Source organism: Anser cygnoides, chromosome 7 (genome assembly GCF_040182565.1).
Source record: "Anser cygnoides isolate HZ-2024a breed goose chromosome 7, Taihu_goose_T2T_genome, whole genome shotgun sequence".
NCBI classification, from domain to species: Eukaryota; Metazoa; Chordata; class Aves; order Anseriformes; family Anatidae; genus Anser; species Anser cygnoides.
Window position 1 is genome coordinate 31,268,137 of NC_089879.1, and position 20,742 is coordinate 31,288,878.

Genomic DNA, 20,742 nt, shown 5'->3' on the forward strand with positions numbered 1-20,742 from the left:
TCATTTGATTTCCACAAATACATGTGCACAGACTGTATTTTAAAACTTAAGAAGAAAACTTAATTTGTATAACACAAATAATGCTAAATAAGCACCTAAGAAAACTCCTATTTCCTGAAATCCTTAGTAGATGGATCTGCAGCATGTGATGATACCATAGAGGTGTAGGGGATTCTGGTAACTGCGAAGCAGCATGGTCCCTTATGAAGTTCCTGGTGGCAAACTGAAGATAAGTTTGTAATGCCCTGTGCTGTGAATTTTATCCATCTTTAAGTTATTCAAGACTCTCCAGTTTAAACAAACCAGGAACCGAGTCTGAAATTTCTTAAACGGAGTAAGGTACTTTGCAGATGCTACAGTTAGCACGAGTAATGACTGAGGTTAAACACATACATAAATGGAGGGACTGAGTTTGTCGAAGCTTTTCAGGTATTCAGGCAGATCACTAAGTATCTGAGGTACAAGGATAGAATGCTTAGCTAAATTAATAGGAAGCGTGGGTGGTCACTGGTTTCTTTCTCAAGTAAGAATAAGATGTAAGCATTTTCCACCACCAGTATTTTCTGATGTCAAAAAATCCAAAACACTTGTTATAGCAGTTACAGACAAGGTGCTCTTAACAATACATAGGTATAAAATTTCAGCAGTTGGAGTTTGTGCCTGAATTATCAGTAACTGTGTGTTGAGTACAGTGTCTGAGCTACTGTTAAAATCCCAGACAAAAGAAAAAGAAAAAGTAAAATGCAAACACAAGTAATGTTTGCAAATAAATATTTACACCTATCAAACTATGAATACAAAATGAAATGATATATTTCATTAGAATTAAATTAATAAATAATCAACTATCAAATTTCAGAATTTTATACACTTTAAGTACGGTCATAATTTCAAACAGTTATATGAAAAAAATCTTGAGATTGTAGTGCTACATTTATGTTAAAAGAGCAGAATGCCTTTGCAGTGACATAAGACAGCAAAATTACTGGGAATGTTTCAAAGTAATTTTTGTAATTATAGCACGGGAACAATTTAAAGTCATAACTTGAACAGTATACCCATTAAGTGAACATTCAGTTTGACTAACTGTTTGACTAACACTTTTTAAAAATTATTATTATTATTTTTAGAGGGACATTTTAGGGGGACATTTTAACTTTGGGGCAGCTTTTACGACATAGTACTATTTACATAATTTAAAAATAAATTCTATCTTTGGTTTGAACCACACTCATGGAGTAATAAGACATACATATTTTTAAAACAACACATTAACTTTAAAAAAAAAAAAAGAGCCCAGCCCTCAATCACTGTAAATCAACATAGTTGATTTGCTCCAACATAGCTGACTTGCTCTGATTGATTATTAGGCTTGCTGTGCTTTCCTATGAGGGGTTGTGGATTGCTTTTATTCAGCAGACTATTTAATTGGACGTATGCAACTTGAAAGAGGCAGTAAAATAAGTATGGGCATAAGTAATCTACTGAGTCAGTATCTAGAATTCTTAGACAGAAACATATCTGTGCTTCTGGTTTATTGTAATAAATCCATTCCCTTGCTTTTAGGCCTGTGAGTGCTTAAGCACATGATTGTTCAGCCTACAAAGGAAGAAAAAAGGTCTCTGCTTCTCCACATGCAAGTCCCTGTGCAGACTTCCAAGTGTGTTCCAGTGTGCCTAAGAAAAGATCAGCGCTGGATTCAGTTAGTAAGTGTCTTTAGTCTGTCACCAAGTTATATTCTAACAATTATGACTGAACAGTGCTAAGCAAGGCGACATATTTCAGTTTGAGAGAAGGTATCCGAAAATACCAGTCCTTGGAAGGATTTGTAGAGAGTTCAGGAGATAATAAGACAAAATTCAGGATTACACATAGAAAAGGTGGGAATTACCAGGTACTACATTATTTTTGCAATTGAATTTACTGTATGTTGCAGAATATGATACCATGTATCTGATATTAAAAAAATATAAAATATATATCCCTCCCAAGTGGGATAATGCAAAGCTGATATGAGTACCGCTGCTCTAAAACTGGTATTTATTGTTCTATCTTGGGGACTTCCTCATCTTGCAAGTTTGCCTCTTCATTCTAGTTATTTATTGCTCTTTGATTTTCTGTGGTTGCATACAGCTGCCCTGCTAGTCACAGGGACAGAATTCATTCCTGTGCAAACAAAACAGGTTTTAAGCAGAATTGAATTGCACTTATGCTTTGTGCTTTGCCTCTTTGTTAGATTGGATTTTGCTCACTGGCAGAAAGAAATAATTAATTCATTATGGACAAAATTCTTCCAGTTCTCTTTGATGGACCTTATCTCAAATATGCTGCTTTCAGGATGGGCATGTGCTTGAGGCCACTGCAAACCAGAATAAAGGCAAAACTACTTCTGCAGCATTTTTGGATTGCGGGAACATACAGATACTATTCTAATTTTCCTATAATCTGTTGTTGTTTGTAGAAATACATGGTGACCCCTATTAAAAATTATCTGCTTTTGTAATGTTGGAAATAGGATGGTGGTATTAAATACTCTTCATGCAAATTTCATGACTTGATGATAACAGCTTATTATTTACAATGTTATGCTCAATATACCTAGTAGGGGAAACTACTATTTTTTTTTCTTTTTTCTTTGCATGCAAACCTTACAGGAAGAGATGAAAATGATTTAGAACTACTTGCAGGGGATATTAATTAATTGGTGTGCTGCAGTATTTTATTCATGTCATAGACAAACTTAATTTTTTTTAGATGATAAAGTGGCATAAATCAATTATGGTTAGAAATAGTAGTACAATACAGGCACATATTACTGCCTCCTTCATTTCAGCCAGTGAGACCAAACCTTTTTGCTGACTCTCAGGCATGCAATGGAAGATTTCATATTTATAGGGCTTTAAATGTTGGCAACAACATAAAACACATGGCATTTCTGTTCTACACTGGAATATTACTAGTACTATCTTGCCTTTGAACAACTATGTCATTGTTTCTTCATAGGGTGGATTCAGCAAAATAATTCCTACAGCGTCTTAGAGTTTGCGGTCACTGCAATCGTGTAGCTTCTTTTTGTTTAGCAAGTGGCTTTGCCGAAGTAGAGTTGCATTTGTTGCACAGATCTCTGATTTCTAGGAGACTTTCTTCCACAGCTTTTGCCAGCATGTTTGAGGAGGTTTCTTTGCAGTCTTTAAAGCTTGAAATGCAGAATAATATATGCTCTGGCTGAGGGTTATAACATGCCCCGTAGCCGTTGGGCACCACAGGCCCATAGCAGCAGAACATTTCCATAGTAGTTGGAACCTGGGTGCAGGGAGAAGGTAAGGAGTGATTTCTGATTAATCAAGACACCTGAAATCAGCTGGTTAAGAATGAGGAAACAGATAAACAAATGCTACTAATGCTCAAAATGTGGAGAATCCCCTTTGTAGAGTATGAGTTCCTTCAGAAGTCTAGACCTGCAGCTGATATGTGGAAAGTAAAAGCTGATCTTGGTATAGAATGTGGCTGCTCTGTTTGTTTTCCAAGGTCTGAGAATTGGTATCATTTGAAGGGGATATAATGCACTTCTCTTCTCACTTGATACAGGTATTTAGCATATATAAGCTTTGTTCCTGACAGATATGCAATTTTTAATGCTGTATGTAATTTTGATATGCTCTCATGATGCATAAGACTTCTCTAAGGTTTGTAATTTCTTAAGGTTATCTTAAGGTTATGTTAACCTTCTAGTGTGAAAAGTGTAATCAATCATAGAAGGTAGTATCATCCATTTCTATATTAGCTTATATTCTAATAATAATTTATATTCTAATCCTAGTATTCATTAATTGTGATGCTGTGTAAAAGCATATTTTAATGCACCTAGGTGCTATATTTCTATTACACCTCAATTTAATCCTGGCATAATACAGGAGTGAAACACTTTCTCCTGGAGAAAATAAAAGATGTGTTAGAAATCTGTGCCTCAGACTTTGTGTACATGGGCCTTCACAAATGACATTTGGCTTTTTAATGGTGTAGAACAAGCCATTAGTCCTGCTAATAGAGCCATAGAATTGTCAGATAAATTTGCTGCGCAACAGCCGAAGGCCATAAAGCTATTCAGAAACACTCTTTGCTCACGGATAGTTTCTTGGAGAATTTATGTAGTAGGATGTTGGTTACATTCACTCATGTCTCAAGCCTACAAACATTATGACAAGATCAAATTACTTATTAAGGCTTTATGCTGTAGCATGATAAGTCTTTTTTTTTGTTGCGTAGTTCCAATCCATGCTGCTGGGTTAGTGTTTCAGAAAATGAATTCCTGCAGAAATTTCTTCTTTCATTAGGACTGCTACTATATGCAATGAAACATTTAATTTTTAGCTTGTATGAAACAAAGGATGTTTCCTTATTCAGAATATTAAATGTAGGAAATGTTCACTCTTAGAGTATCTTAGTACAGTTGCACGTAACTGTAAATTCATAACTGTCTAAAATGTCTCTCCATCTAAGAAGCATGTCTGCATGGATTGCAGTCTTACACTGAATAACTGAAGGCTCTTGAAGATTTCTAACACTGCTGCTTTTAAGAGTAAAATTTCCCGATGCCTCTTAGCTTTTCTTTCTCAGAGTGGCAGCCTGTCTGGCTTGTGGCTGTACAATTCACTGGAACAGAATTCCTGCTAGAGCCGGCACCTCAGGGGAGGAAGGAAAAGAAAGGAAACAGGAAGATACATAGTATGGGGTGTGAGGAAACGCCAAGCCCTTGTACAAATTTTACTGAATTTGTATGTGTGTGTTTCTAGAATTTCTGGGAAGGGCTTTGTGATGTTGTTAGGGAACTGATAACTTCAGCCAGTAGTTACTATGCTGATTTTGAAGAGCAAGACAAAACTGGATTAAAAATTTTGCAGACTTCTTGATGGTACTAGCATTTTTTTATTTTTTTAAATCTATCATTCTCACTATGAGATACAGGGTCTGGCAGAACACAGATTAATTAGCCTTTGGTTAGCAAGACCAATGGATAGGAAAAACTCACCTGGCTGGTCGAGAGGATGAATCGATTGCTTGTCAAATACGTCTCGTCTGTAAATATCTCTGGCAGTTCCTTGAAGTGTTCTCGTGCTGCCTCTCTCAGCCCTAGTAGATGATTGTCTATTGCCATCCCAGTAATAGCCTGTGTACAACATGACAGACACCAGCAGTTAACTGAGTATGGAGGCGCTTTGCTGGCTGCTGTTGCCTTGCTTTCTGCTCAGAGCTGATGAACTTGCCTAGAGTGATATAATGCCTGTAACGTTCAGATATTGCTTGGAGTGTGTGCTTTGCTGATGGTCAGTAACTAGATGTCCATATGGTGCTTTGAAAATGTAAAAATTAGGAAGGAGATGGTCTGGAGATGTGTTTTGTGCTGATGTTATCTGGAGTTCTGGGTGCACACAATTTCTCAAATAAATATTCTCCATGAATATCATGGAGTGGGCTTTCAGAGCTGCTGAAGGGAGCAGAAAAGGAAGGAAGCTCCAAAACACTTCCAAATAAGAACAAATTAATCTTTTGTTGCCTTACTACCTGGGTCTCACTCTGGCAGGTCTGTCATTGCATAAAAGCTAGATCCAAAGATCTAGTAGATGTCTACTACCAGATTTACTAGGGACCACAGAACAACTTAATTTGGAAGGGACCTCTGAAAGTCTTTCTGATTCCACTACATCTGAGTGCAGAGCCAATATAAAAGTTAGTTCCAGTTTCAAGTGTAGATTGGGTAGATCACAGATCTGCTAGTGTTCCCCACCGACTTCTCAGGTGGATTAGGGATTAGGATGCAGATGTCTTCTTTATTTAATTCACTGCCCAAATAACCCAATTCCCCTTCTCATTCCAGAGCTGGATTATCTCAGGGGCAGCCCTTACTTTAGCCCTCCCTCTAATGAGGCAATTGAAAACAGCAAGCGTAGGAAGCATAGGGGCATGCTGGTGTCCAGCTCTCGGGAACTAACCACTGCCAAGCCTGCAGTAAGCCTGTCCCCTGTGGGCTTACTGCGCTTGGGTCTGCTCGATCCAGCTACCTCCCACTGTAGACTTCAGGAATTTAATTAGCTGTAAGATCTTTGCCTGCTAGCAAATGTGATTGAAGATGGCTAATGGGATCAAAAGTCAGTAGAAAGAATGGGCAGACAGTACAGTTACAGGAGTTTTGTTTCTTTAGGAAACCAAGTCAGAAAGTTGGCATCTGAAGAAGAATGAAGGCATTGCCTCAGATGATCCTTCAGTCTGGGCTGACCCTTGCTGGAGAGGGCACTGATTGTATGGACTGAGCTGTGGCTCATTCCTTGGTAGCAGGCTGAAGTCATATAGGAAGGAAATGTAGAACAAGGGAAACAAGCAGCCAGAGAGAGAAGGTAGGATTTATTTTTTTTTAAAAGAATACAAGCTAGTTTTCCTCTTAAGGGGAGAATTAAAAATAAATAAATAAATAAAAGGCACAAGCTTGGTTTTCCTCTGGAGAGGAGAATCATTTTAACCACTAATGCGTGCCTGAAGCAAGGGGCCGGGAGTGCATAATCTTGTTTGGCTTATTAAGGAGTAGGCACCCATTGGGAAGGGGGCCATTTGTTCATCAGCCCAGATGGAGCAAGGATGCTGCAAAACGTAGCATGCACCAGGGTAGTGTTTATGTTGTTTTTTCCCATGGAGGGAAACTGACTTGATAATCAAAGGAAATATTTTGCTATCGCACAAGATTTATAAGGCTGTTAGCAATGACATTTTTGCAACATAGATCAATGTCATGTCTGAAGAGAGGCCGAGACAGGCTAACGAAATAAACTGTGAGTCAACGCATAGGAAAAAACTGTGCTAAATTGAATTTTAGAGCTCCACATTTAAGATAGCAATGCTACTAGTAAGCCTTAACAAGGGGAAATAAAATCATTAGATTGCTTTTTGTTTTATGAAGTAGACTTTTTTGTTTTTCTTAGGAGCTATTACATTTCAGTCTGTTACACCCAATTTACTCAGACCATGGAAGTCCTGCCCCTAGTTTAAAGGCACATCAATTAAATCTGCTATTCTGACAAAGAAAGGGGGGCTTGGTGAGAAGAAATACCTAAAGGCCTTTTTAAATTTAAAGATAAGTTAATTTTCCTATGGTGATTTTAGTGTTTTCCCATGAGCTATACTTGAGGGTGAATTTTATAACATTTTCTTGAACTGAAATTACTTGGAGGGAGGGTTTTATAGAATACATATATATAGATATATATATATATATATTTAAAGAGATGTCGTACAGAAACTCCATTGGTTGTGACCTAGTAAATCTGCAGCATGTTGTGTTCATTGTGTGATTTCTCTGAGATGGTTCAGGTGAGATACCTACTTGCCTCTGCTTTAGAGATGTTGTTGTGTCTTAGCTTCAAAAATGGTGGGTCTTGGCATTATACTTGAAACACAAAACTGCTTTTCTTCCCTGGTTCTTTTGTTTCACAGTCCTAGGAACAAATCTCGCCTCAAAGCAACACTTCACCTCTCCCGTGCTCTGGTATACCTCTGAAACCACCTCTGGACATGAATGATTTCTTGAATGTTACGAGTAGTTAAACAGCAATCAACACCGTGGGTTTGTTAGGCAATGGTCTGTGGCAAAACCATGGGTAGCAAATTCACTTAACATAGCTGGTTATTAACATGTATTAATTTCATGAGTGGTTTGACGAAGTTGTTTGTAGAGGAAGTCTGTGCTTTGTCCTGGCACAGTGGGATGTGGAGCATTACCCAGGCTCATTTGTAATCAGCAGAAAATGAGTTGTATTTGATACTAAACTGATTTCTTTGCTAAATGGTGTCTCTTCCTTTTGTTAGACACTGCATTCAGGTCTTTAAAAGAGAGCTTACTATAATTGCTTCCTCATTGTTAATGACACTTATTATAAATTACACTTTGGATCTGCTTTCCAGTATACTGGTCTGCCTGAGAAGCTGCATTCTCAGCTGCTGACCACTGACTCAATCAAAATTACTGCTTTTGTCAGCTGAGGACCAGGTCCCAGATAAGGACCTCTCACCTCTAGGAGGGAGGAACATAAGAAAATGCACAAATGGTGCGTTCTGAGGAGAAAAAAAAACACACACAAACATCTCTGCATATGTTACAGTTTTCAAGAGCTTGTACGTAATGTTATAGCTTATGGATATGAATACCTGTAAATTTGGGGGATCTGGATTTTGCAATTGGAGTTCTATTTCTCCTGTGTGTTACACTGCAGCAAAATCAATTGCTTTTAAGCCTTGCTTACTTTTTTCATGATAAGGTGCTCAGTTGTTCAGTTGCTACTTCATCTTAGAATACCTCATTTCCACTTTTCTTGGCTTTCTGCATGGCTGTTTCATGATGGTCACAAGAAGCACAGAATAAAGGCTTATTTCATCTGGTTAGTGTTCTGCTTTGCAAATGTTTCAATACTTTTTTCAACAAACAAAACAAAAAGGAAAACAAAAAACAATACCACAACAAAAAACCTTTGTTATATTTTGATTGCAAATTCTTTAAAGTGAAGGCCATTTTTGAATTGTTAACATGTACAGCACAAAGCTTCATGCTAATCCTAATTCATGTCTGGGACTCCTAATCATGACATTGATACAAATCATAAATGTTTAAAAGAGGCACATTCCTCATGCATACAATGAATACAGAGGGTCATGCTCCATGACAGTTCAAGATGAGTGAGGTGGTCAAGAGTAGTGGTCTTGCCATTGATGTTTTTTGCAGAATTCTGCTATTTTGCTTTCCAGGAAGTGAGTTTAGGCGAATATGGCTATTTGGAGGGTGTTTGGGTCATCAGAAACTTTCATGTGACACAGTGGTTACTTTCATATTTAGAGATATGTACATTTTGTGATGCTTAGTTAATGATTGTATCTTCATACTTTTGTTGAAAAAACAACTAGTTCTTATTCAGACAAAACAGTATTTTACTTACCAAAATAGTGTAATTAGTCTGAGCTGCAATTGCATCCTTAAATCTCTGCATCTTCTCGGAATCCTGTTGGGGGAATTGAAATATCTCTCTTATTGCATAAACTCTTAAAGAAATCACATTGTCCACCAGTTAACTGGCAACCAAACAACACGCACTCTCAAAATGTCTTTTGTTCCTTGCTCAGGTGTAAGTACTCCTTATAACTGAAAAGTCATGGGGATTCAATGTCCTGCTCAGTAACCATGCCTGGCTGTGCAAGGGTTGAACAGGCTCATTGGTGGCAGTTTGAGGTCAAGGAAAGATCTGCAGCTCCTTTCCATGGATTTTGGGTGTGTAGATTATTACTAATTGAATCACTCCATCTGAAGTAGTAAAATAATCGCCGAGTGTAATTCAGTGTTTTCAAAACAGTCAGGCATCTTCTCCAGCATGGTTCATCTGGCCAATGACATTGATATTAATGAAAACTATTACTGATATTTTACTAGCTAGTCCAAAAAAAATTACTCCCCTGTGTGAAAGGGCATCTAAAATTTTTCAAGGCTGTTCTACCATGCACAGATGCCTTGGATTTCAAATAACAACCTAGTAAATTTTGGATCCTGTCAAATGTACATCAAGTCAGACGCTGCAACTTTGGGAGACCCTGAAACAGGCAGAAATAACTGGGCCTCCAGATGAACAGGGAGCCTTCAGCTCCTATGGACGATGAATGATCTTTTGAACAAAGAAATCATTTTAGAAACAATTCAAGGCCACCATCAGGGACCTTCAAAGTTAGAGTCTATTTTTTTTCATAGGGCTAGACCCAGGCCTTAGTTCCCTTATAGAGATTAAATTACCACATGCAGTCTTTAAATCTGATTAATTTACAGCTATTCAAGCAATCTCTGCAGAGTCAGATGCTATTTTTTTACAGCAAGTGTCAAATGCATGAGATATTTCTCCTTCTAGAGAATCAATCTGACTCAATCAATCTTTGGTGACTGTTCAAGCTATCATTTGACAATCATTTTTATTAGCATCAGATAGGAAATTGTTTTTAACTTGATTTGGATTAATGGCTATTAACAAACAATATCTGGGGGAGTCCAAGGCTACTTGAACCAAATGATGCATCTCTTTGTCCAAAAAAAAAAAGAATTAATCCCTTCAAATCTAGAGGCAATTTGCAGGTCTAAAGAAATCACCTTGGAATAGAGTTAAGTGAATTCTGTTTCTAATGAATCTGTGATTGCAATATATATATATATTATTGTTATGTATATAGTTATGTATATTATTATATTACTGTACATATATGTAGTTTTGGATAGAGAGATGCTCAAATCGCAACAAAGATTTCTGTATTATGTAAGTTACTGGGAAAGAACAATTACAAATCAGTTTCAATGTCCTTTGAATCTCTCAGTGGACAAGAAGCCAGAAGAATGATCGCTGGATTGGTTTGCATTATGCTTGCACATTTCTCAGGGAGAATTAAACCATTATTCTCCCCATTTGGTACTGCCAAGGCATGCAACATGAAAATTCAGGGGGTGAGACTGAGCTCACTCTGGACTTGCATGGCATTCTTCTGCTTGTTTGTGTGAAGCAATACAATTTAGGACACTGTTAAATGTGGGCACAATCTTAGATTTGGGTAGTAAAACAGTGAGAAATGCCAAAGCTTTGAGAGAACTGCAGAACTCAGTAAGTCTTGGGCCAAGGAAGTTGGAAAGAGATTATTAGAGGGAACAAGAAGGATCTGGCAGAACAATGTACCAGGAGCAGGCTGGCTCCTCCTCGGAGTGCTGCTGGCCTGCAGGTACCTGTGTTGGGGCTGAGCCTATGCTGAGCACCTGACTGTGGGGGTTCAAAGTGTGCAAAGATGACAGCAGCTTCTCATGAAATATCATTACAAGCTGCATTGTGGGCAGTCAGATGGGACACGAGTAGCAAATAACACAAGCCTTGTCTTCTGCATGGTAGTCACTGTAATGTATGATGGCATAGTCATGATCTGTCCTGAATTACCCACTCAGCATAGGAAATTACCTCTGCTTTCCTTTGAGTTATTGCTTTAACATGGAACTTATTCAAGTGTTGTTCATCATGAGCTAAATCCTGGACATGGTAACCATAAAGAGATTGAAAAAGCCGTGGAGGAACAATAACTATTTCTCTGGATAACTTTTTCCTCACCCTCTGGGGTATTAGGGCTTGGTTTACAAAGGTTCATTAATTTACACTTAGTCTACAGCCTGGCATTACTTTTAGCGATGCTGTGTTAGATGCTACTGAACAGCAATGTGAGTTGATGTTACTAGACTGGGCTTGCTCTGCAAAGTAATTCATACTGTGGCAGCGTGTTGCATCTAAACAGCCGCCTGGAAATTCCCTGTACAGCGTCAAAGTGCAGTGGGTGGAAGTGGCACACAGCGAGATGCTGAGGGAGGCTCTGCAGGGACGACAGGAGGGACAGGGGCACAGAGCTGTTCATGCAGCTACAGCTTCAGCTCTGTCAGCTGTACCTCTTTGCATGCCCAGCTAATATACAGAGTACTCATGCTTCTGGCAAACAGATGGTGGTGGCTCAAAGAAAGGTAACAATTGTTCGTTTTGCAGAATGATGTCAGGACAGTTTGGAGCATTTTTTTATTAGCCCGATGAAGCTTTTTCATCATGAAAGTTCAGTCCCCTTGGAGACAGGGACACTATGTGGCAGAAATATAGCTTTAGATCCCAAAAGATCAGCCAAAACATATCCACTGAAATCCAAGCATATGAATTATGTCACTTCACGCACTGCGATCTGCTGCAGAGCTATCTACTGCAGGGGCCCAGCCAGGCGTTCTCCCTGGTGCGGCAGTATAACAATCCCAGAACTTACCATGTTCAGCCTAGATCTCTCTAGAATTGGATCTGATGATAGCACATTCAGAAAGCAATATTAAGTCTAATATCAGATGTTTTGTTTCTTTCAATGTCTTATCTATTGAATCCTTTATATGCTTAAGTTAAAAATAAGAAAATTAAAATTTAGCTTAACAGTTGGTTTGCACCAAGAGCAAAATCTGCGAGGCCAGTTATTCAGTGCTATGCCTTGATGTTCTCAGTTAACAAAGTGAGATACTGGGGATCATGAATGTATATTTGCATAGGGTTTTGCCAGAGAAGGCAGAAGGAGACAGACCAACATACCGATAGAGCTGGCTTGCCATCAATCATTGCTTTTACAAAAGTAAATGCTTCCAAGGTAGCAGACCTAATATTGTCGACTCTGCCCTCATCAAATCGGCGTATGGAAGCACTTTCATAGGTAGGGACAAGTCTCCTGTGGCATCTGAGAGAATGAAGTAAGAAAAACAAAGACTAGTTATTTCCAAGGCATCATAAGGACTAAAAGAAATATAGGCTTGGTACACTTTACTGTTACAGCCATGATATTATTTTTTGCATAGTATTCATCCTAATGCTGATAGAATTCAATAAGAAACTTAAAAAAGATGAATGCTCACTCAACTCTAATATGAGGAGCTGCATACAGCAGTTTACATTTTATTTATGTATTGCCAGTAAAAAATGACTTGCTGTGTAAAAACAAGGCTAGTAAAACTAAAATCTACTGAAAGATCTCAAGGAATGTTTTATTTGTACTGCATCATAAAATAATTGTGTAATTAATCATCTACTTATAGGACTGAAATATGTTTTATTTAAAACAAGGAAAAAATGAACTCTGAGTGTCAATGAAAAACAGGAAATTAATAAGAGAAAAGCATGCTTTTTGAGACTGAGCTGGAATGAAAACCCACATTGCAAATAGAGCACAGATTGTTGTTTAATTTGGACCCAGGACTATAGCTACCTTTCCTTGCTTCAGGAGACTGACTGTGCCTTATCTACTTTCAGTTGAATCAGGGGTCTCAGTTATGATGTAGCTGTCCCTGAGGCTGTGGGTTTTTTTGCATATGTGGGATTTAAATTATTGCTCAGATTCAGATGAAAGTCTTGGACCAGGTCATTGTTGGAGTTTGGTCAATGGAATACGCAAAATGGATGTTCAACAGATGTTTATGGAGTACACAAAACGTGTTAGGCATCTGTTCATTTTGGCTAGGTAAAGACCACTTCAGGATTTAATTTGACATGATAAAGAATTATTCGTGTAATAGGCTGTTCTGCAGGAAACCATGCAACCGATCTCTAGCCTGGAGCATTAGCTGTTCTGACAACGTATAAAGCAGCTTTTAACTCTGATAATACCATGGAAATTAGAGGATATTATTAAATCTTGGGATGCTCGTGAAGGCAGTAGCAGAAGTTACTGTCCTGTATAGGAACTCTGATCTGAAATCCTGCTGTAGTGTTTTTCCCTGTGGGCATTTTACCCCCCTGCATATGTTAGGGGGACATGTATGCAGAGAGCTATGGGTTATTGTCACAGTTCCTCCCAAGCTGTCCTCAGTGGCAAGGAAGTGTTTCTGGGACTCCATAGCAGCTCCTGCTGCCACAGGTGGTAGGACTTTCTGCCTCTCCCTGCCACATCTCTCACCCTCTTCTCTGCACCAAGCTCAGGACAGCTGTGGGGAGGGCAGTGGCTGGGAATGGCATCTGGGGGAGACAGGGATGGGAAGGCAGAGCAAGGAGTGGGAAAGGCAGTGAGGAAAAGGAATACTCTGTCTCAGAGCTGGGCGGCAACTTCTTTTCTGCCTGACTTACCGTTGTTAGGGTAAATCGTTTGTTTCCATGCAGGGGGCATTTTTTTGGGTGTTAGGGAAAAACTGGACCCTCTCTATAAACAACTAATTGTGAATTCTCCTCTCCTGCTACCTTGTTCCTATGGTTTGAGTTAACCTTACCTGTAAAATGCCAGCTGAAGTGCTACTTGAATGTAGGCATCCGGGCTAATCTTCTGTTTCTTAATAAACTCCTTTCCATAGTTTTCAAACTTGTAGGCGATGAAGTCCAGATTTTTCACCATCCTGGAAAACAAGCAAAGACAGTTACCACGGGGGGGATGCCAGAATCTCACGTTCCATTTCAGACTGTAGATAAAACCCAGAGAAATGTTCCTGCCTGTACCCACAGAGGTTAGGGGGCTTCTGCTGTGCGGACAGTCCTGGCCTTGGGTAACTTCTTCCTAGTCAGTGACTTCTATTCATACTGGTTCTAGGCTCGGCTTGTAGTCTGCGGCCTTAACATGAGCTGTGGTACTCAGGTCCATCTGCATAACATCCCCCCCCCCCCCCCCCCTTTTTTTTTTAAACCTAGTGTTTTCACTCCTGAAGCCTAAGTCAGAGCCTCCTTTGTTCAGGACAAATTTCTGTAAGATTTACGAATGTGAGAAAGGGGTCAGTTAAAAACCTGTTGGAGGCCATAAGCTCCTCACAAGTTTCAATTTAGAGGACTACTACCTTTATTTAAAAACAAAAAGGAATTACTCTGCATCCTGAATGTTTGCATACTTTCCTGCATGCTTCTAGCCACTTTGAGGCTTGTCCAATGCACTGGACACTAGACATACAGCTGATCATATAATTGTGTTAATTCTCTACAGCGAGTTCATGTCAGCACTCAGGCCTGTGACCTAAATAATTTGAAGAAAATCTCTCATTGTCCCCCCACCCCCTCAGATCATGCAAATCTTTTACAGTCTGGAAACACAATCAGAAGAATTAACCTTTGTAGGAGCAACATGGATGTAAACAAATAAAATTCCTGAATTCAAATTGTTTATTCAAACCAGTTGTAGTCTACTGTCCCGTATACTTATCCCCATTGCCCTGTCCTCTGCTTTAGTAAGGTCAAACCTATAAAATGTACCCATAAAAATAGAGGACCTGCACCATTTGCATCCTGTGCAGACAATGCTTTTTTTTTTATATATACCTGTGGTGGTTACTTTTTCTAGTATTTAAGTGAGAGGACTACAATGGTAGTGCAATTCCTGAATACCATGAAGTAGGCCCAGCCCAATAGGGTACCATCCTGCTAAGAAATGCTAGGTATGCCCATGCTTAGCTGTGTTTGGGAAGAGGAGGAGCAGCAGGGCAGGGGGAGCCCTCTAGGAGAAAATCCATCCCTGCTCACAATGTGCTGGGTAGCTCCCAGCTTGCAGTCATTGTTGAAAAAAGTGAGGACTATGTGCTACCTTTGGAGTTTTTCTGCTGATGATGCCACGTGTGCCTGAATTTCAGGGGAACATTTCCATCTTAGTCTCCGTGGAGCAGGAAGCTCACTTACTGAATCAGCTCGGACTAATTTCTTGGAGCTTTCTTTCCTGTTAGTATGTGAGAGAAAAGTCATTAAGCTCACGGTGAGAGTCTATTTGTCAAACACGGCTTTTTTAGCAGGTGAGTGACTAGTTTCCAGCAGCTGAACAGGACTTAGTGGCCCTGTGCACCAGGGGAAATTTGTTGCTGGCGGAAACTTCCCGGGGCCGGAGCGGGTACAGTAGCTGCACTAAAAGGGACTCACATGTGCTTTAGCAGGTGTTCAGTGCACTGCACCAGTACGATGCCATCGAAAGGGGAATGTTCACACACGGTACCGCAGACTCCGTCTCTTCCTACCACAAACTAAGTAAAGGAGAGAACAAGTGCAAGATATGTAGTGAATAAATTGTAGGTTACTCACAATGGCAGTCTAAAAAGTGATGATATCATTGCTCGCTTCGAGGACTTCCTTGACTTAAAGATCAGTGGAGACTTATAGAATTATCATGGGAGACTTTCTTGTCCTGTGAAAGTCTTTACGTTTGAAGCCTTTCATGCTGCTGTTTTGGACTGAGGCCAATGAGAATGTAAACTTTAATAAATTCCCATTGTAATCTGCAAATTGGATTTAGCATCTGCTTTATGGTACAGAAAACCCCAGTCACTAAAAAACAAATGAAAAACTCCACAAAAAACAGGCTGAGGTTCTTCCCCAGCTGGGAGTAATGCAACTACCTTACCTGGGAAGTCCCTTAGTATCACATTTTATTACAAGTTTCATATCAAGTGAGCAAGCTCATCCTTATTTGATAGCTTTCTCATGGCTTGTTTTACTGTTCTGCTTCCTCATTGTGTTTCTGGTGATTTTATTCATTCCCCTCATCCTCCTTGATTTCATTGCATACTGGTATAACTGCTGCACTGCAATTTAGTGATACCCTCTTGCAGTCAGTTATTTCTGCACCTCAAACAACAGCCGAAGTCTCAGAGCAAACTGCAACCTGTCTCATGTTTCCCGACCTTTTTCTTGATCCTCCCGCCCCCTTCTTCTGAAGCATCTCTGGCTGGACTTTTCCCACTCAGCTTACTGCGCATTTGTTCTCATGTACACGTCCTTCCTCCTTGGTCTCCAGTAGTTTCCATGAGGCTTTCACAGAGTGTGTGTGTGATGCAGAAAGTTTACCTGGATGTTTTCTGATGTCTTACTGCAAAGCTGAAGATGGTTATGGAGGGAAAGAGCAAGTCTTACTGTGGGAACGGCTATCTGTGAAATCCCTATTTGCATGAAAGAAAATGGGATCTTTTTCCCCCGAACAATTTCTCTTCACCTTTGAACTACTTCTGGCCTGCATACATCACACCAGGTGCAGCGCTCCTGTACACTATGCAAATGTATTTGTTTCCCACTATGTTCTGACAGTAAATGAAAATAAGATCTTGTTTATTCTTGTCTTGAAACGTCTTAACTAGTGGCCCTGCAAATAACAGAGGAGTCTAACCACAGACAAATGGTTCTTAAAGACAAATGTTTCATTCTTTAAAAACACAGCACTGGAGTCTGCTAACGATGTCATTTGCAGTGGCATAAATCAGGAATGACTACTGAAATAGATTTGCGCTAGGATAAATCAGTGCAAATGAAATTTGTTTAGTGGTCTCTCTTTTCATGTTGCCGTTCTTAGATATGGCAAAAGCAACAAGCGTTGCGCAACCAGTGGATCAGTCAAGGTTTTTTCAATTTTTCATGAGGTGTCAACAGTGTTGACAGTTGGAGATTAATACATTGCTTCACCCTGAGTCTATTGCAAACTGTGAAAATAACAGTGTGACACTTTCAAATATGACAATCAAAGCCTGATTGGGAAAGAGGCTTGAGAAATCAACACTTCCAGGAAAGTCTTGACAAGAATGTTATTAAATGAACACGTAGTCTGTTAAGTGGAACTTAATACTAACTTAAATACAGACTAAATTACAAACAGTAGCATTTCTAGGATGTAAGGAAAATGTGTAAGAAGAGAAAACAGGGAAAGCTGTTGTGCTTCTCTGTTTTGTTTTGGACTGTTTGTCCAGCATTTTTTTTCCACTTGATTGAGTATAATAAACGTGTACTGCTTTTTATTAGAAGTCTGCCTATCTGTATGCCTGTCTATCTCCCTCTCTCCTCATGTGTAAATGGCAACTTCATGGGAGGTGGAAGTGTCCCTGTGCTGGAGAAGACCCCTGGCCAGCGAGGCAGTAGGTCTGCTTTCCCTGCCCCACAGGGAGCACCAGCCCTGCCCGGTGGATGTGGACACCACCTCCCTCTCTCTCCCACCTGCTTCTAAGTGGTCCCTACCACAAGCACAACTGAAGTTCTTTGCCACGTGCAAGTAATATCATAGTACTGTAAGGTTTTTACCTGCATAGGTTTGTCATACCAGCGATTGGCCCCGTTTTTATGGTAGCCTCCCCCATGTAGCAGTTGCAATGCCATGTTTGTATCATTGAGTTCCACCCCACTCGGGCTGTCCAGGCACACCAGGCATATGCATCGTTCAATCATATCAAGAGAGTCACGGTTAGTGGAGTCTGGAGATAAAAGAGTAAAACGTTCACATCTTCTTACCTGTAGTGCAAGACTGGCTGGGGAACCTGCTGCCTTGGACAGCATTAAAGATCTGACTGTCACTCTGCCATGAGCTGCTGTCTGCAGAGCTCTCAACAGAGAGAACAGAACATCCTTGGTGCAAGGAGACATTACACCAAGGCATTCATTCATGTGTTAACTTCTGTGTGATTCAATATGATCCCATAATATCCACTTTCTGACATTAATTTTCTGAAGTACTTATACTACCAAATAGATCTATTTTGTTCTTACAGCAAGCGCTGGTTACTTATTTTATATGTAACAGTTACAGAGAGGACAGGTGGAAAATGGAGAATTTCAGAGCTCATGCTATTGCTGCAATGCTGTGGTATTCTGCTGTGGAGCAGTAGGACCTATGCTGCTTTTTGCTGTTCTCACATTAAAACCCTTTTCTGGACAAGACACGGCAGGGCCCATGTTGGTTTTGCGTTGTTCTTGCATCAAAACTCTTTTCTCTCTTTTATCACTGATCATTTATTGTTGCAATGCAAATAACCCCTGGACAGGGTATACTGCCTGTATCACATGGATAAGGTTGTGACACAGTGTTGCCCAAACCATTAGTTGCCACCTTCCACTTCCCCTCTATCACTTGTGTGTTTCTGAATATAATGTGCTTTTTCTGGCTCCTTCTGAGTAAAAAGTAAAGGTAAGGGTTTGCTGTGCTTCTGAGGGCCAGCTTGAGGCACAGGAATTATTTAATTTTGAGGACTTAATACAGCTCTTAATTGAAAGGATAGAAGTGTGGAACCTATAACAAAGACTTGTTTTATTCAAAAGCATATAACATCATTAATTGCTGTTAAATGGTTGTTAACGAGATCAAAGGATAAAGGACTTTTAAACATTGAGTTAAAGTTCCTTCCACTCTTTACAGATCAGCTTTCATCTGTTGTTTTTGCCAGATTTCATGAAAATGTTTGATTGAAAATGTTTTTAACTAAAGATGTGAATTCAGATCAAAATTTCTTGCAAGTTTGTGCTAAGTTCAGCAAATCTGTGCCCAATTCAGGAGATGCATTTGAAATATGGAGCAATTTCAAAATGTGCATATTTCTAGGTTTTGCAAATATGAAAAGTAGTTTGATCCTCTAAAAGAAAAGCGTTTTTCAAAGTTTTAAAAAAAATCCTTTTAGAAGTGAGTAGCACAAGTTAGTAAGGAGCTAGAAAACAACACATGCTTGATATCCACGGTCATTCTCCAGGCTCAGTGCAGAAAAAGCGCAAATACGCAATAATGGTTAAAGGCGACAAGAGAAGGAAAGGCAGGTGATAGGGAAGGAAGGGCAGGCTGGGAAGGAAGCAGGGAGCTGTGGCCTCTTGCAGGTTGTGGAAAGGTGATGTCTCTTGCTGTTTGTTGGCTCCTGCAAGGGAGCACTGGCAGCCAGGGACCCTGAGGGACAGAGGTGGCCAGCCTGGCTTCCTGCAGGCTGCATGGGGACATGGTGGAGCACACGGTGCCTTGTCTTCTCTTGCCCACAGAAACAGAGTCCTAGGGAAGACACCTGGTGTTCCTGCCAGCTCCTAGAATGACATGAGCCAGGAGCTTGTAATTGATTTCCTGGTTCCTATGGGCACATAGGCTGAACTGCACCAGATGCCAGTGACCTGTGCTTCCTTACAACATGTGAAACACTGGTGGCCCTGTGAGTTGTCTTCTAATGCACTCAGAAGCTTTATAAAGGGTAAGTAGTGTCCCTGTCCTCTTGGCTGTAAAGTTCTTTTAGTATGTGACACTTGTTGGCCTGAGAGTAATGGTGGTATTTATTCCATTGATGCTCTGGGCACACAAACACAAAGGCTGAAAAGGGCTGTGTGAATGAAAGTTGTAAGACAAAAAAGTAAAAAAAGAAAGTTGTAAGACAAGAAAGTTGTATACACAAGCTGCTGGTATTTGTGGACAGGCATCTTCAAGGAAAAACTGGATAGTGATTTACAAAGTGCTCACAGTTTGCACAGCGCTCTGCTTTATGTTATCTGATGGCTTTATAGATATTGTATTGTGGCTGCTGCCCTCACATCACTGACAGATATAAAGCCCTTTTGCTGACATATGGCTTCGGGGTAGCATCATTCCAGGTATTACAGTGAATAAAATTAAGATCTGCTAGAAACGGGAAAGCAGTTGAAAGATGTCCTTACAGACAAACCAGGCATGTTCAGAGAGCTGATCAAACACTGACAAAATTATCATATACAGCAAACAATGGACTGCACAAGAACTCAAGAACCATGACTTGGGATGGGAAATAAATCTTTCAGAAAGAGCTAAAACAGAGAAGCACTAGAAAAACCTAAACCCCTGCAAGACATTTTTTTTTTTTCTAATGCACATGAATACATTGACTTGGCCAGTCAGCTTTGGCTTTGTTGAGGTTTTGGGATTTTGTTTTAAAAAGGAAAAAATGCAAAGAAAGTCCTGTAATTGAATTCAGATACGGTAGGCATGAGACAGCAGCAGCCCCTATAGTAGTAAGAATGCACTTTCTCTACTCAGGAGAGTGGGTTAGTTATACAGCCTGAATGCAGTTAAAATACTGACTGTATTTATAAATCAATGACGTCTGTGTTTATTACAATTCCTTTAAAATTTTCTCACTTAGAAGACCTTCCCTCTACTTGGTGACTATGCAGGCATATGTCTCCTTTGTAAGCTCTGCAGGCTGCTGTTTGTCTTTTCCTTCCTGAACCATCCTCTTTTCTGGCCCAGTACAGAGCAGTTGTGGAGTGACTCCATCCACCTCACACTGCTTCACCAGCGGCTTTTCTATCCCTCTGTTAGTTACTGTTGTAAGAACAATAGGAGTTGGATTTGGTGATCCTTGAGGGACCCTTCCAACTCGGAATGTTCTATGATTCTAACATTTTACCACTGATAAGGAAGAAAAATGGTCTGTTGAGTCTTGTATCCTCCGTATGTAACAGCAAAGCGTTG

At 39.9% G+C, this 20,742-nt stretch overlaps 1 protein-coding gene across 1 annotated transcript in view; it reads right to left on the bottom strand.

Moving 5' to 3' along the window:
• Positions 1-3,048: 3,048 nt before the first annotated feature.
• The window catches only part of CHAT (choline O-acetyltransferase), a 34,432-nt gene continuing 16,738 nt past the window's right edge, over positions 3,049-20,742 (bottom strand). Inside the window, exons 8-15 of the mRNA XM_048074822.2 lie at positions 17,577-17,746; positions 15,438-15,538; positions 15,112-15,240; positions 13,820-13,942; positions 12,159-12,300; positions 8,976-9,038; positions 5,030-5,167; positions 3,049-3,303 (exon numbers count right to left, since the gene is read on the bottom strand). Coding sequence (XP_047930779.2) covers positions 3,049-3,303; positions 5,030-5,167; positions 8,976-9,038; positions 12,159-12,300; positions 13,820-13,942; positions 15,112-15,240; positions 15,438-15,538; positions 17,577-17,746 — 1,121 coding nt within the window. The remainder of the gene's footprint in view (positions 3,304-5,029; positions 5,168-8,975; positions 9,039-12,158; positions 12,301-13,819; positions 13,943-15,111; positions 15,241-15,437; positions 15,539-17,576; positions 17,747-20,742) is intronic.